The following is a 16,106-nucleotide window of genomic DNA, read 5'->3' as shown; positions in this document are numbered from 1 at the left end:
AACATCCACCAACCACAAGTTGTTGTTTTTTTAAATTATTATTTTATTTCGCTTTACATCACTTTCGAAAAAGTTTTTCTACATCTTTTCATGTTAGCAGCTTAAATGGAAAACAATTCTTGGTCCTTTTCCCACATATGCATCACATTTAAACTGCACTTAAATGAAGAACATTTGAATGACAGTCTCATGGCTGTAGCCTTCCTCCAGCCAGTGAAGGCCCAGTCTATGTCCATGTTTATAGCCCATTAATCAGAGTTGCATCTTCTTCAGGTCATAGGTCCAAGTACAGATGTTCTCATTTAAGACAAACTTTTTACATTGTAATATATATTCAACACCAATTTGATTTGACGTTAAGCTGTGTTGCTGCTCTGCTGTCTACTGTATAGTCAGAAAATTGAGAGTCTTAACAACCTACGTGGATCTGTTTGCAGGTTTGGTCAATAAAGCTGATACCGCTAGAAGACAAATTCCTAATCATAACCACAGGTTTCAGTGGTTGTTGTTGCTCTCAGGTTTCATATTCTAAAATGGGAATGTATCACACGTCTTCAGTCGTAAGTACTTTCTCGCATTGTCCCACATCTGGCAGCTCAGCAATAAGCCAAACGTGCAATTGCTGCTTGGTTCCCTAAATCATTTCCACAATAGTACATAGTTGTCTTTCCACAAAGTAAAAACTGTAAATAAATGACCACTTTACAATGGACAACCATCATTTCATTTCTGTCAGTACAGACTGTCATATCATTCTGATAAGTTTCTGCACATCGGTGAATAAGGAGGCATCTGCGGTTTAACGTTCATAAGCATTTAGAATGTCCAAACACTGTTTTTTTTTTACTTACAACGTACAACCCAACACACGTGCAAAACACTTGTATCAACATCCCTATAATATCCCAGGCCCAGCAGAAATCATACAAAGGCAAACAAATAAATCAATTGCTCCTACGGGATTAAAACATTTGCAGAGGATAAAATACCAACTTTTAAAATGCTCTGAGACATGATACAGGAAAAAAAAAAGTAATAATGGAAGCTAATTAATGTAAAAGTTTCTTATTAAAATCATGATACAGTTTGATTTCATGGTTAATCTCATGATGTCATATGCTTGCAGTATTTTTGATTTAAGTTTCTCCAGATGCAAGTGCAGCGTGTTAATTCCTTCAACAAACGACAGGAACATATCGTGTCATTAAGTCACTGAAGCCCTCTCTTGACAGTCAGACAGTTTGGTTTTCAAGGTGCATTCTTTTCTCTGCACACTCTTTCAGTTCGGCCTCCACTGCACTCGCCTCAGGTCGGCGTTCTGGCTTCTCAGAGAGCAAAGAATTAACTATCCGGCTCTGAAAAATGAAAATGAAAATACAGATTAACAATATTAAACACAGTTAAACTCCACATTGCTGAAAGTTCACCGAGAGTTTTTCCTGCAACATGCTGTTTGTTTATACATCAGCTGGTATAGTAAGAATATGACAAATTACCTCTTGGAGAAAAGTCTTAGAAAACTCTTCAGGAAACTTCTTGCTTCTTGCATCTCTCCAAATCTGGCATTCATGTAGTAATGAACAGATAAAAGAGCGTTTTAGTTTATAATTCATTATAGTTTAAGGTCCATTAAACACAGCGAAGAAATAACTCACACACATATATATATATACATACATATAGATGTATGTAAATTATACACATATTGATTTTTCACATTTTCACAATTTTTCAATGTTATTGAATTGAAAAGAAAATGAGGCTAAATAATACATTTTAAAAAGTTTAGTATTGTGATAGTAATACATTTTTATAAAGTTTTGCATTGATATTGCGATAACATCATGAATGGTTTTTGGTCACGTGTGAAAATGAAAAATGTATTGTGAAAGCCACAGTATGATAAATGTAATCCTTTGTAATAACTTAACACAGTCATGTTAATTGTAACTGTTGAAATCGTGATAGTAATTCTACACTCTGTCTATGGAACACTCACCATTGCTCTTTCGTGGCCAGTTGAGATTTTCCAGAGGAGTTCGAAGAAGATCAACCCCAAAGCAAACATGTCCACTTTGTGGTCGTATTCCTGACTCATCTGTGATAAAAATATGAGGTAAATAAATGGAATCATGTGTCTTTGTTTACTTTTGTTAGTTAGAATAATAACAATTAGTAACATTAGACCATTAAGGAGAACTTATGGCACAAAAAGAGAGCAGGATGTTGGAACGTTTCAGGTGAACTCAGTAAAGCTGTGTGCTGGGCATATGCAGCACGAGTAAGTAGACAATGAAAATGAAGTTGTTTAAAATGAAAATGAAAACATACATGCTCATGTCAGTACTTAGTATAACACGAGTTCGTCTCACTTGTTCAGGAGCCATATAAGATATGGTTCCTTTCCTGATAGTTCTCTTCATCAGGTTTCCATCATCACCCTCAGTTGCTGCAGTGACCAGACCAAAGTCTCCAATCTTCACCTTCCCATCCTTCCCAAACATGATGTTGGCGGGCTGACAGATGAAAAGCAAATGCAGCAGTTCAAACCAATTCATCTCAAGTTGCTTGACTGATGTACTTTGTGGAAATGACTTTAAACAGACTTCAAACTGTATTAAAGCCATATTGGGTGGATAGATAGCTACTGTGAGAGAAGTATATTAAATTATATAAAGGACTGATCCGTCTGATGACTTTGCTGACTGTGAAGTTGATAATATTTTGTGTGAATCTTAATTTAACTCAGGTGGGTTTAACTTGTTTATCAAACCTCTATCAACCTCTATCAAGTACTCTGCCAGAAGCCAGGCTTTAAAAAGTAACACAATAACAGAAGGTAGTAGAGCAAAACTCTACATTTTTAGCACTACAGTACTAGTGGATAATAAACTAAAGACTCACCTTAAGATCCCTGTGAATTAGCTTGTGGGAGTGAATGCACTTGACTCCACTGACTATTTGCTGAGCGATGGGAAGACTTTCGGCACTTCTCTGGGAGCCTTGCACATCATTCTTGTTCTTTTCTTTAATCCAGTTTCTAAGGGTTTTAGGGCTACATAATTCCATCCTAATATACAGGTACTGTGGACATGAGTTACTTGTGGACCTACAAAAGAAGAAAAAATGGTGACATGGTTGTTCATCTGTAAGCAGAATATGGTATCATTTCATGAGGAGACTTACTCAGAGGTACTCTGGCTGAGGTTGTCATCTTGGTATTCTGAGTCCTCCATCCAACAATTATAGTATCTAACAATGTTATCGTGTTGGAGTTCTGATAAAGCTCTTGCCTCTTGAACAGCTTTTCTGATCAAAGAATCATAGTAAAATCATTCAGTCGATAAAACGTTCAAGCTATAATTCTTCCCTCATTCTTTGTAACTCATCTATAACTGAAATATAACAGCGTGCTCTCTACAGCTCTGCATATTTTACTTACTTTATACCCTCCACAATCTTTACAGCATACTCCAAGTTCGTCAGTTTTTCTGTTGCTTGGTAAACTCGACCGTAGCCTCCTTTGCCAAGACCTCCAATGGTGTGAAATTCTTCTGTAAATCTGCAGACATTCATAAAACTGTTTAGGTATGAAGGTAAAAGTAATGCCTCGGACATGCTTTCAGTGTTCTTAATTGCTTTAACATACCTTGGCCGGTTCGATGCACCACTCGCATTTTCTATATCTCTGTTTTGGACGTCATTCTAAGAGAATAAATGAATAGAGTACAAAAGCTTTAAATCATAAAAAGTCTTAAGTCAGAAAGAATAACTGTAGTCTTAAAGCCCTGCTGACTATAATGATTTATAAAACTATATAAATACTATCGCTAAAGTCTTTTAAAGCAGCACTTCTCCATCAAAGCAAAAGAATTTCTAGTAATTTCTCTTGTTCTATTTCAATGAATTCCAACAGAAATTATAAATGTCTTTGTTTCAAGGTGAGCAGAGCACCTTGAGAACTCCTAAAAATTGCACGGGGCTGGAAAAATGACCACAAGATGAAATCTTTCTCAGATGTCTGCACAATGCCTAAATGTCAGTTTAGGTCAGCCTCAAACAGATCAGTGGCTGTTGTTCTGCTTGAAAGAAACACAGTAACATGGTGATCATTTAACATGTGTCTACAGACATGGTGACATTACTAAAACAGAATGATTACAGTTAGATCTGCTTCATCAGGACCGACAAGGATGCTTTGTTAATTTTGGCAGTTTTCAAAATAAAAGCAAGTTAATCTTGTGGTTATTTTTCAGCCATGTTCATCCCTCACTTAAGTCTGTCTCAGCGACACATACCTAAAGGAATGTTTTGCTTACAGAGAAAGTTGTAGTCTTCAGATATTACTTAAGATAACAGACCATTTTTCACTGTTTACCCCCCAAAACAATTTTTCATTTAACTCTAAGGGAACCAACCTGGGCGTTGGACAGGTTTGATGAATCAGCAAATACTACGGAGTCACTGGCACTGTTCTGAAAGTTTTGTGATGATGACTCATTCAAGTCCCTACAAAAAGAGGACAGACAAGTATGTACAGTCACAAAAGACACAAAACCAATAATATTGACATAAAGTTGGACCCACCCAGTTCCAACCCTGGTTTTTATGTGCATTCATTCACTGTTGGGATGTTGTGTAAAATGGAGATAAAAACAGAATGCAAAGATTTTACATTTTAATTCACCAATATTTCACGAACAATAAAATAGAAAACATATCAAATGTCAAAAGCGAGACATTTTACTGTTTCATGATAAATATCTCATCTTGAATTTGGACGGAGGGAGGAAGCTGGAGTACCCAGAGAGAAAAAATGCACGGGGAGAACATGCCAACTCCACCATGCAGGCCCACGAAATTCAGAATGAATCAATTCAAATAGGAAAATGTCTCACTTTCAACATTCAGTGTCTTTTCTATGTTCTAGTTGGAATAAATTATTTGGTCCATGAGATATGCAGATTATTGCATTCTGTTTTATTCACACAAAGTCACAACTTTATTGGTGTCAAAGTGTTGTCTCTTATATCTATTATCCTGTTTGTGACCATGAGTCCCTTACTGTGTGGACATTGTGGATGGTGCTCCATTTTCAGACACAGTTGACTTGACAGACACCTAAAATGCACACAAAAGATATTTGAAAACATGTAACACATTCAAATCTCACATTAATTTGACATCAGAGAAAGGAGTTCCATACCTGCTATCATCACTGAAAACATGTCTACAACCATGTCCTGCTCTATCTATCTATATTTAATGATAAAAAGGATCAGAACACATCACATACCTCACTGTCCCAGTCTGATTGATCTTGAAGAGCAGACCAGGCCAGTTTAGCTGCATTTTGTTTGGCTTCTGTTTTGTTCTTACCCACACCAACAGGATATTCCTTGTCAGCTATTTTCCATCGGTAGTGAAATCTTCATTGAAAGTGAGATGGAAATGGTTTAGAGCTTAACAACATCAATGCTGATGAACGAAAAATTAATAGAAACTATCATAAGTTTTGCACTCACTCGGGGCAATGAGGAGGGCCACGTTTGTCCACTTCCATAAATGTAGGTTGGAGATTTTTCTTCTGACAGTAGTGATTGATAAATCCAATGTAATTTGTCTCCTTATCACCATTGTCCACAGAGTTCACACTGAGGCTGCTTGTCCTGGAACTGTTGTAAAGAGGCAACATTTTAAACTGGTGCAAATGCCAAAAATTAAACAATCTATTGCCATTACGATTCACTCACCAGATATCAGCAACATTTTCATCTAATTTCTCATTTTGTGGACCTGATGCATCTGCAGTCTTGTAAAAAAAGACAATTTTGAAATGGTTAACAAAGGGGAGAGTGTCCTGCTGAGGATGTTTTAAGTCTGGTGTGGTGTGTGTCACCTCTTACCTCTGTACTATTACCGCCACAAATGATATCATATACCAGCTTGGCTGCTGCCTCCTTAGCATCCCTCTTTGTTTTCCCAGAGACCTCTGGGTACTCCTTGTCACCCACCACAAACTTACACCAACTAGTTTAATAAAAAAAAAACGTATTTAATGAATTGAAAGCTGTGAGTACACAACTATAAATGGAACTGGATGCATGGTGAAGACTTACCAAGTTGCATTGTGCAGTCCAGGTTTAGTTGTCGGCACAGGCTTTATTTTCAACGAATTCCTCTGACCGTATTGATTGAGCCAACAAATGTAGTTTATATCTGTCACATAAACTGCTGCAGAAGCTTCAGCTGTATTTTCGGCCTGCAACATCATTTAGCATTAATCACAGCATAGGAACATCTGCAAAAAGCTGGACTTTTATTTTCTCATAACTTCTAGTTAAAGAAAGATGAACAATAATATTACCGTGCTCTGATCTTCACCTGTTAACAGACAGTTCCAGGCATGTTCAGCTGCATTTTGCTTGGCATCCTTCTTACTCTTCCCAACACCTGTGGGGTAGGCTTTGCCATCTAGGACAACTCTCTGGAAGAATCTGTGGAGGATGGATTCGTCTTGACATGTTTTACACTAGAGACTTTCAGTCTGTGAGAGGAAATATCAGAACTTGCAGCTCATTCTGAGGTCATTTTAAGAGCCAGTGATTTCCACAAACAGAAAACTGAGACAACACCGGTCAAAATACAGTAAAGTGTTCCCCAGCAGTTTTTCAATTTTTTATTCAAAGCAGGTTATTCCAGTTATTTAAACTGTTGCAACCTCAGGGTTCATCAGCAGAGCTGTGCTGAGAATAGAAGTTATGACAAATGGCTATTATTGACAAACATGAAAACCTTAAATTCAGACAAAAATTCAGTTTTGGCTGAATTCATGAATCTAACCATCGTGTAGTTTCCTGGTGTTTGAGGAGTCTGAAGATTTACCAGGCCTCCTCCTATGAAATGCATTGATTTGCTGAAAGCCTCACTTTTCTCAGGTCGTCCTATGGTAAGTACGTGTTCCCATATCCATGCAGAGAAAATATTCTACTTACTTTTTATTATGATCAGGACCATCACAGTCAAGCACCTCAAATGTCCACAACAGGCCAGATTTTTGTGCGTAGTCACATATTTTAGCGACATAATTCCCACTCGCCATGGCAATGACGCAGCGATTATGTAAAAGTACGCAAATATAAGCTTTGTAGAAATAAGTACAAAACTCAAAACACTGCTCTGTTTTTTCCGTGCATCTTATTTCTACTCCATTGTCGGCGCTTGTCCGTGATCTGTTTCGATTCAGCTGTCTTTTAAATGTCTTTTAAGTTTCGATTCTTCTGTATCGCGCACGTCTGGGCTGAACTCCGCCGGGCAATAGAAACTGAAACTGAGCACCAAAAAAGGCACAACATCCGGTAAAGTCATCAATAACTGCTGCTGTTTAGTGTTCATACTCATGTATGTGCATATATTAGTTAATATGCCGCGATGTGCACAGAAGATCTTCGGCTCGGTGGGAGCTACCTAAAGGGGCATCTCTTCCATTTGTTAGACAGAGGTGTATTTAACACTTTCAAGTTACGCTGGAGCCTCTGATATTATAAAGATAGTCGTAATTACAGTGTATCAAATATTTTGATATGCAACACATATTCTTTAAGAAAATACGTGGGTCCACTTCGTGAGAAAACATTTGAATATTTCTCAAGAGCTTAACCAAGTCCACCTCTTCTGGCTCATCATCAGGAATATTATCATCAGGAATAATTTAAATCATCTCCATAGGTATTGCAAACACACCCAAAGTTTTTTTTCTATTCCAGAGTCTTGACATGTCTCATGAGTAATTTCCAAAGACAGTCACCTTACAGGTTATTACAGCAGTAATACAACTTCTCCGGCTTCATTCCTGAATCTAGTTTCACAAGGTTTCTTATACTGCGTGACAAACTTACCTTCAGCAGGCAATAACGTCCTTTAAATACTTGTTGTTTTATGCATTCTAAGAGTAAAGTGTTGCACATCAGGTGGATCTTGAAAGAAATACTCCTGAATACAGGTGTTGTGCGAGTCAGTGACAAAACAATCCAGTACTGTATTTGGTGCAAAAAAAAAGTTTTTTAAAGTTTTTTTTTTTTTTTTTACAAAATTATGAAACATTCCCTTCTTCAGAGATGATAAAGGTCCCCGACTTACTCATGTGGTTATAGAGACAAAGCAGACAAACGGAGGAGCGATTCAAAGCTACCGGAACTTAGACATGACATTTGTGAGCGACAAAAAGAGCATACAGACACAGAAGATGAATAACCATTACCAGTAGTTTCTCAATGTTTTACTCTCCAATTCAACCGCCCTTATTAAAAAAAAGTTTTAAACAGTTAAGTATCCAGTTAATGATCTTATAAATGTTGGCTGATATAACCCAGAACATGATTAAAAGTGAATAATGTAATTCATTTAGCATTCACCGATGACAGAGTCGATTAAGTAATGTGTTTTCTTCCATTGAGTACAGTACCTTACACAGAATAACATTATCATGACACATTTTGTCAAATCACTTCATTGAAATAAAAATGTATAAGACAACGAATTATCATTTAAAGTCTTCCAAGGTTCACAGAGAGTGATGTTGAATAATTAAACCATGCATGTCATGACTTCTCAGTATTTCTCTGCAGTAGTCAGACGGTCTTGCTGTCGAGTTGCATAGTTTTAAGGATCTCCAGTGAATGTTCTAAGTCCGTCTTTAGTTTACTTGCTTCTGGTCGCTCTTCTGGTTTTTCACTCAGCATTGACTGTATCATTTCGCTCTGAAACACACACACACCCACACACACACCAGTATGGTTACTGATCCTTTGAGGCTTCAGAGATGAACAGTTGTAATAGTACAAAGGACTTGTAACTTCATGACCAGCCAAAGGGAAAACTTTTTTTGACAGAGCTGATGTACCTCTTGTAGATGATGTTGACAAAATCCTTGAGGAAACTTCCGTTTTCTGACATCTGCCCAAATCTGGAATTTGTGCAATGCATTAAAAGCTGTCCAATGGCACTTTTATATCACAACATGAATGGACGACAAAATGCTTCGTGCAGATGTCAGGAAAGATGCATTGACATCTGCGTAAGCCTCTGCATTACATCTCAAGAAAATCTTAAAACAAATCATTGATAAATAATTAATATTGAGATACAATTTCTGTCAGGGAAGTAAATGTTACAGCAAAACTCAATTTTTTCCAATTTCTTCTCATGTCCTGGATTGATAGATGCAAACCTCTGGTCTGAACTGCATAAACCTACAACACAACATAATTTGGAATTAGGTCTTCAATAACCTCACCTCAGTCTTATCATCGATTGTAGGGATGTTCCAAAGGAGTTCAAAATATATCAGCCCCAAAGCGAATATGTCCACTTTATGGATGTAAAGAGTTTTTTCCCTCTGTCATAAAAAAAAAAAAACACATGACAACAGGCATGTATGTGCAGCAGAAACTGAAGAGATTAAAAGCTCCACAGAATACCTGTAATGTGACACTTAACTGTAAATGAAGTACAGTTGATCTCACCTGCTCAGGAGCCATGTAAGATGGGGTTCCTTTGTACTTGTTTCTCTCCTTCTGGTTCTCAGAATCGTTCTCAATTTCTTCAGTAACAAGACCAAAGTCTCCAATCTTTACAGATCCACTCTGGCCAAACATGATGTTGGCAGGCTAAGAAAGAAAGGAGGAGATATGCAGCTTCATGATACATGTAACAAAGCAACTGATGATTTTAACCACCAAGGGCCAGATTTACTAAGCGGGTAAAATCACTGCGCGACAGCAGTTCAGAAACCGAGCCAATGGGAGTGGATAGGTCTGTGGAAGAGCTACTACCACTGCTCTACACCTACAGTGTAGTTGCCAATTTAGAGATTAGATTTGAAACAAATGCACCAGTGGTGCAGTCTATCAACTAGCAGATAATCCCAAACAAACGGATCTTGTTGATAGTAAGGTGTGAGTAATATATCAAAGACGATGACAGTGCTGTTGGAGAAAAAAAAACGTTGAGTTGCACTGGACTCTGATGAAAAAGAGATCTTTTTAAAAAAAAAATGTATTCATTCAATAAACTTATTTTTTCCCACAGAAGATTCATTAGATACCAAGCCTGTGTGACTACTTTTACTTTTTTTTTAGAAAATATGTAATTTAATTGTTTGTTTTTTGTGTATATCTTTTACCTGTTGTGATTGTATTGTATCAATTTATTGTTTCAAAGTAAAGGGGACTGCTAAGATACTGACTTTTTTAAAAATTTCCTTATATGAAAAAATAATACATGTTAAATAAAAATGTTAGGGCCATGGGCAGCAAATGAAAGTGAGTGATCTTCACTATGTGTTTTAAATAAAGTGCTACAGTAATATAGTTATCATTAATTAATTCATTCATTAAAGTCTAAACTTTTAAAACACTCGATTCACAGCAGCCATCACTGTGTGGGAAAGAGCAACATTAAAGACATGCTTTTTATGAAAAATGGGAAATAATAGCATATCAGTATTAAAATGCATGCCATGAATCTGACTAAATCACGTTTTGTGATTCATTGAAATACTCTCCTCCTTGAAATTTCCGCTCTGAATGGGAACTTCAATAAATACATTATTCAAAACCAGCAGCAAAAATCACTGTTCTCGACAGATTTGGCGTCAGGCAGGTTTGACCCCTTCTCTCACCTTCAGGTCTCTGTGGATGAGCCTCTTGGAGTGAATGTAGTCAACACCACTGACTATTTGCAAGGCAATGGTTAAACTTTCTTTCCTTCTCTTGGAGTCTCGCAGAGATTTCTTTGGATTCTGAACATTTTTCTCATCTATCCACACTCTCAGTGTTTTGATGCTACATAACTCCATCTGAATGTAGAGGTACTTGGCAGATGAATCACTGGAGGACCTGAATAGCATTGTTGTGAGGGAAAACAAACAAAATGGTGAATAATCATGGTCTCCAGAAAACAAGAAGACTACAGAATGGGAAGGACTTACTGTGAAGCACTGCTACTGTCAGTTGAACTGTCCCACTGGTATCCTGACTCTTCCATCCAACATGAGTGGTATCGAACAATGTTACAGTGATTGAGGTCTGACAACACCTTCACCTCTGGTAGAGCATTTCTAATCCACAGGAAATCAAGATAATGGCTCAGTTAATAAAAAAGTTCAAACTATTTTACATTGAATCTATAGTCATTAAATAAAATAAAAAATTAAATAAAAACCTGCAGTGCTTAGACAAAAAGTAACTGAATTTAATACTTGACATTGTCTTTGCAGCGTACAATCTTCACAGCGTAATATTTTTCCTCCAGTTTGTGCTTTGCCTTGAAAACATAACCAAAGGATCCTTTATCCAGGCGTTCTATAGAATCATAGTCTAATGTAAACCTGGTGAAATAAAAACAAATGTTGTTGAGCCTAAAAGCTGTAAATATGAACATTTCTTTCTGATTTTTCAAGTTCTTGCAAACATGCCCCCCCCTTTGTTTTTACTGTTTTGTTGTATTAAAACACATAGATTTTATTCAACAAATAGTCCAAATTGTTGAAGTGGATTAAGAAAAAGAAAAAAAAGATGAAAAATGAAAAAATAAAGTTCAAAACTAAAAACTGTTTTCACCACCTTTGCTACAAAAATTCCACCAAAAAGTCTCAAACCAACAAGAAGTCACATAACCTGCTGTTTAAGGTCCACTTATGAGCAATCCAGCCACCACAACATCTGTAACATGATGTCAGCATTAGCACACCTGTTCTGGATAGTCCTTGACACGACACAAGGAAAGCAACATAAAGAACATGGATCTCACCAAATGGATCAGGGAATTGTATACAGTAGATAAGCTTTGGGTTATGAAGAAATGTCTAAAACTTTGAACATCCCAACGGGCAGAATTATGCCCTTATATCCACAGACCAGACCAGACAAGGAGGGCCTCAACAAGAGATTCAACAGACAACAAAGATCGCACTGAGGGAGCTGCAAAGAATGTTGAGATGGAACTATCTATACATAGCTACTCTGTGTGAAATGACTCCACAATGGTGAACTATCATGGATGAATGACCAGGAAGAGGAAGAGACCATGCTTGGAGTTCACCAAACAGCATGCGGCACACTCAAATAGGCAAATAGAAATGCTAACTTTTAGCCCATCATGGAACACGCTGTTGCATTGTGAAACCAAAGCTTCCATTATGCACGAATACTATTCCTACAGTAAAGCATGGTGCTGGCAGCATCATGCTGTGAGGAAGCTTTTCATCAGCAAGGACTGGAAAACAGCTCAGAATTGAATAAAAGACATATGGCACTAAAAGAAAAACACACTCTTGTGTTACCAACTTGTCACTCTTTGGGGTTGTGGGCTGCACTAAAAGCAGGGAAATTCTTTAGATACAGATTTTAGACTGGGATAGATGGCAAGCAGGACAGCAAAGCCTAAACAAGCTGCTTAAGCTACAATGAAGTTGAAAAGGGAACATTTTGATGTCTTAGAATGATCAAGTCAAAGCTCAAAACTCAAGCCAATTAAAAATAAGTGGCATGATTTGAAGATTGCAATACAGCAGGGTGAGGAAAAAAATCTTAACAATCTATTATGAATGCGTCAAATGTCAGGAACTCCATGTGTCAAGTCAATAAAGAGGCACCACAGAAGCTTTGCAGCTACGACTACAACAACTGGGGGTTCTAAAAATAAAAGGGGAGTCATAAAAAGTAGTAGGCATGTTGTCTGGTGCCATCGCACAGTGCAAAACACAAAAAACATCTAAAATCACATCAGTGATGCAGTAATAACGGAAAAACAACAGGGGGAGAGACCATTTGCAAGGCACAGTATATAAGTAAATCAAAAAATTACAGAACATGTATTTTAAGTTAACATCTTAAATGTTCATACCTTGACATCATTGACTGTGTTGGTGTTTTCTCAGTTTGAGTATTTCCTTTACTCTTGACTTTGAAATTGATCATATCCTTAATAAGGAAAAAGTCATAAAGATGTTGACATTTTCAAACGAGAGTCAAAGAAAAACACTGGCATGATTAATATCTCATTACTTTACCTCTTTACTTTTATCACAAGCATTTTGGAAATTTGCAGCGATTCTAACAAGAAAAAAACATAATCAGCACATCTGTAACATCTGCTGAAATGATCTACATCGTTATCTTTAAGGAAGATGACTCACCTTATTTTGGGCTTCACGTTAGTACCTGGAGCCTTTGTAATGGGAGGCAGAGAAACAACAGTTTTATCACGCATACACCCATTTAAATCCATCAAATATGGAAAATGACACAAAGCCCTTCTTTAATTCTTCAGAGCTCAAGATACAAATCTGGTTTGATATAGAGGTGTTTAAGGAGTGACTTGCCAAAAATCCCTGATATATTTCATCTTTTAACACTCCTGCTGACCCATTTGCTTCACCAAATACCTTTTAGTCCCTCGAGGAATTAATAATCCAGTAATGTTTTACATGATTTCTGTCATTCAAAGTCAACTTAATAAAACTGATCCAATCTTTTAAAGACTTATCTAAAGCAACGTATTTCAACTCCTGTAATAACCTGATCCTTACATGGCCACATGGACCGTGGCAGAGTCAAGTAGACAGAAGCATCTGAAATAACATACCGGATGCTTTGATGAAGGAGTGATAACAGCCGGGGTACTAGTGCTTGTTATGCTGCTTGATTTGACATGACCAGAGTCCCTCGAAAAACAAAATGAGACACATTGCTAGCAGCGTAATCAACATTAACTCGACCATGTGTTCTGCTGCTCAGCCCGTGCCTTACTGTGTACTTGTTGATGGGGATTGCTTGGCATGGGCACCATCACACACCTGGAATCATAAAGGGTGTCGGGATGCTGTTACAACTGGCAGCTGGTTGCAACATTAGCAAAATAACGAGCAATTCAAGTGATATGAGTAATGTTATGAAACCACAGATGTTCGCAACAACTTTGCCTGGGCTTTATTGAACTTCTTTTCTATTGCTTTACTGAGGTATTCTACCAGTAACATGCTTCATTTTCTACAGCACTGTGGTATCGGCTGCATACTTTATGCTTTGGGTTCTATGATGCCCACTCACAGATATCACTTGGTCAACAACTGACTCATCACACATCAGTCTGTATGCGTAGAAATACCTGAAACTTTTGAATACCTTGCTGTCCCAATCTGGCTGCTCTTTAAGTGCAGACCAAGCCAACTGAGCCGCATTCTGTTTGGCTTCCTTGATGCTCTTACCCTCACCCACGGGGTATTCCTTCTTGTCGATCACTAATTTGTAGAAAAATCTGCATTTATTAGGCAGGGAGGAAAGAATTCTAGATCAGTGCGCTGCAAAAACTGAGTTTTCGCATAGTGGGTATTCAGGTTACAGATGTTCAGTAAGACTCACGTAGGGGTATGTGAAAGGCCACATCTCCTATCTTCAACAAATGCACATAATTGCTTTTGTTTCTGACAGTACTGATTGACAATTCCAACAAAATTTGTTTCTGCAGGGCTGCTGTCCTCAATCTGTATGCTCAAGCTCTTTGTCTTATCACTGCAATGAAAAAGTCCAAATATATACTAATTAAGACCTTTTACCGCCAAAAGCAAATGACAGTTAAGACAATGTTTCACAGTCACAAAGAATTTAAATCAAACAAAGGTCGGGCCACTGTTTGGGGCTCACCAGATGTCTAACAGAATTTCATCCAGTTCTTCCTTCTGTAGACTTGATGTGCCACTGTCTCTCCCATCTTCAGTCTTGAAACACAATTTAAAAAACAAGCATTTCCATTTTCTCCAAGAATCTCTGAATTTCTAGACTTCAGTAAATTGGTATGAATCACTACTCACACGTGTGGTTTCACCGCCAACTATCTCATGATACACTAGCTTGGCAGCTTCCTCCTTAGCTTCCTTCTTTGTTTTACCTGAGGCAGCTTGATATTCCTTGTCACCAACCACAAATCTACACCATCTATTATTAAAAACAAAAAAGAAACTGAATTAACTTTTTAATTGGTGAATGCACAACTATAAATGAAACTGCGTACAGGGAGGAGACTTACTGCGATGCGCTGCTTGGTCCAAGCCTGGTTGTCTCCACGGTCCTTACAGACACCCGGTTCTTCTGGCCATATTCATTGAGCCAACACGTGTAGTTGGTACTTTTTAGCTGAACTCGGGCAGGAAAAACTTCTGTTCCCTTTTCTGTCTGTCAAGAATGAAAACACCGAACATGCATTTCAGTCAATACAAAAATTCAAGTGCACAGCAAGTGGATAAGACTGTGGCATAATCTTACAGAGACAGCTGGTTCCTTCGACAAGCTTTCCAGGGCATTTTTGGCAGCATTCTGTTTGGCTTCTTTCTTGTTCTTTCCCACACCATCAGGATAGGCCTTCCCATTCAGGACAGCTCTTAATGTAAACCTGGAAAGTCATTACAAGACATATCAACTTTACTATGCAATCACTGTTAGACTATGATGCACTGTGTTACTATCATACTAGATCATCGACCGATGATATTATATTGATATCACATTCTGATGCAAAAACAAACTACACTGTGAAAACACCTGAGGACGCAACCTGACAGCTGCGCCGAGACCGAAAACTAATCCTGCAGGTAAACGTACGTAGTTTGGCAGACAGTAGTGAGTTGGAATGAGGCAGTGCCAGGGGTCCAGGCTAAAAAGCACAAGCCCATCTAATAAAGGCTTCGTCCTATCGTGTGTCTTCAAATCAGACAAATTTCACCATTTGTTCAACTCACGTCTTAATGTGGTCAGGGCCAACAGAATCAACGTCCTCATATTTCACCACTAGCCGTTCCTTGTCTGCATACTCTTTCAGCTGAGCTATGAAATTGACCGATTCCATCATATATGATTCAAAAGTCCATCTAAAATTAACAGAGAATTATATAACAAAACGTAGACCACATAATATAACTGCTTTTCCCCAACACTGCCTCCATGACAGTCATAAGTTTCGATTTCTCCCTACGTAACCAGACGTGACACAGACGTAACGCCCTCAATGTTGTCTGAAATATCCAATTCTCTTGTGTTCAATAAAGTTAT

The 16,106-nt window shown here is 37.8% G+C and overlaps 1 protein-coding gene across 1 annotated transcript; it reads right to left on the bottom strand.

Annotated features, from left to right (window-relative positions):
• Nucleotides 1-25: 25 nt before the first annotated feature.
• LOC140312499 (uncharacterized) lies at nucleotides 26-16,049 on the bottom strand. Its single transcript, XM_072390296.1, has 36 exons — nucleotides 15,797-16,049; nucleotides 15,324-15,450; nucleotides 15,088-15,233; nucleotides 14,873-14,996; nucleotides 14,706-14,779; nucleotides 14,424-14,573; nucleotides 14,187-14,319; nucleotides 13,812-13,858; nucleotides 13,648-13,726; nucleotides 13,199-13,230; nucleotides 13,073-13,115; nucleotides 12,907-12,983; nucleotides 11,261-11,389; nucleotides 10,991-11,119; nucleotides 10,682-10,898; nucleotides 9,525-9,668; nucleotides 9,296-9,397; nucleotides 8,903-8,965; nucleotides 8,637-8,759; nucleotides 6,996-7,261; nucleotides 6,368-6,497; nucleotides 6,120-6,262; nucleotides 5,907-6,030; nucleotides 5,754-5,812; nucleotides 5,526-5,675; nucleotides 5,297-5,429; nucleotides 5,066-5,121; nucleotides 4,419-4,509; nucleotides 3,650-3,705; nucleotides 3,443-3,562; nucleotides 3,187-3,309; nucleotides 2,905-3,109; nucleotides 2,373-2,516; nucleotides 2,000-2,098; nucleotides 1,497-1,559; nucleotides 26-1,355 (listed from the first exon to the last, which is right to left on the bottom strand). Exons 1-36 carry the CDS (start codon nucleotides 15,904-15,906, stop codon nucleotides 1,233-1,235), a joined length of 4,134 nt encoding a protein of 1,377 aa, XP_072246397.1. The 5' UTR covers nucleotides 15,907-16,049; the 3' UTR covers nucleotides 26-1,232.
• Nucleotides 16,050-16,106: the final 57 nt, after the last annotated feature.

The sequence above is a fragment of the Leuresthes tenuis genome, unplaced genomic scaffold (genome assembly GCF_036924035.1).
Source record: "Leuresthes tenuis unplaced genomic scaffold, fLeuTen1.0.hap1 SCAF_8, whole genome shotgun sequence".
Lineage (NCBI taxonomy): Eukaryota > Metazoa > Chordata > Actinopteri > Atheriniformes > Atherinopsidae > Leuresthes > Leuresthes tenuis.
This window is presented reverse-complemented; position numbering and strand designations above follow the sequence as displayed.

Coding starts and splice junctions, on each gene's coding strand:
- LOC140312499 (XM_072390296.1), bottom strand. CDS start 15,906: ATGATGGAATCGGTCAATTTCATAGCTCAGCTGAAAGAGTATGCAGAC. Junction 15,451..15,796: donor GGCCCTGACCACATTAAGAC/GTGAGTTGAACA, acceptor ATGACTTTCCAG/GTTTACATTAAGAGCTGTCC. Junction 2,099..2,372: donor CTTATATGGCTCCTGAACAA/GTGAGACGAACT, acceptor TTTTTATCACAG/ATGAGTCAGGAATACGACCA.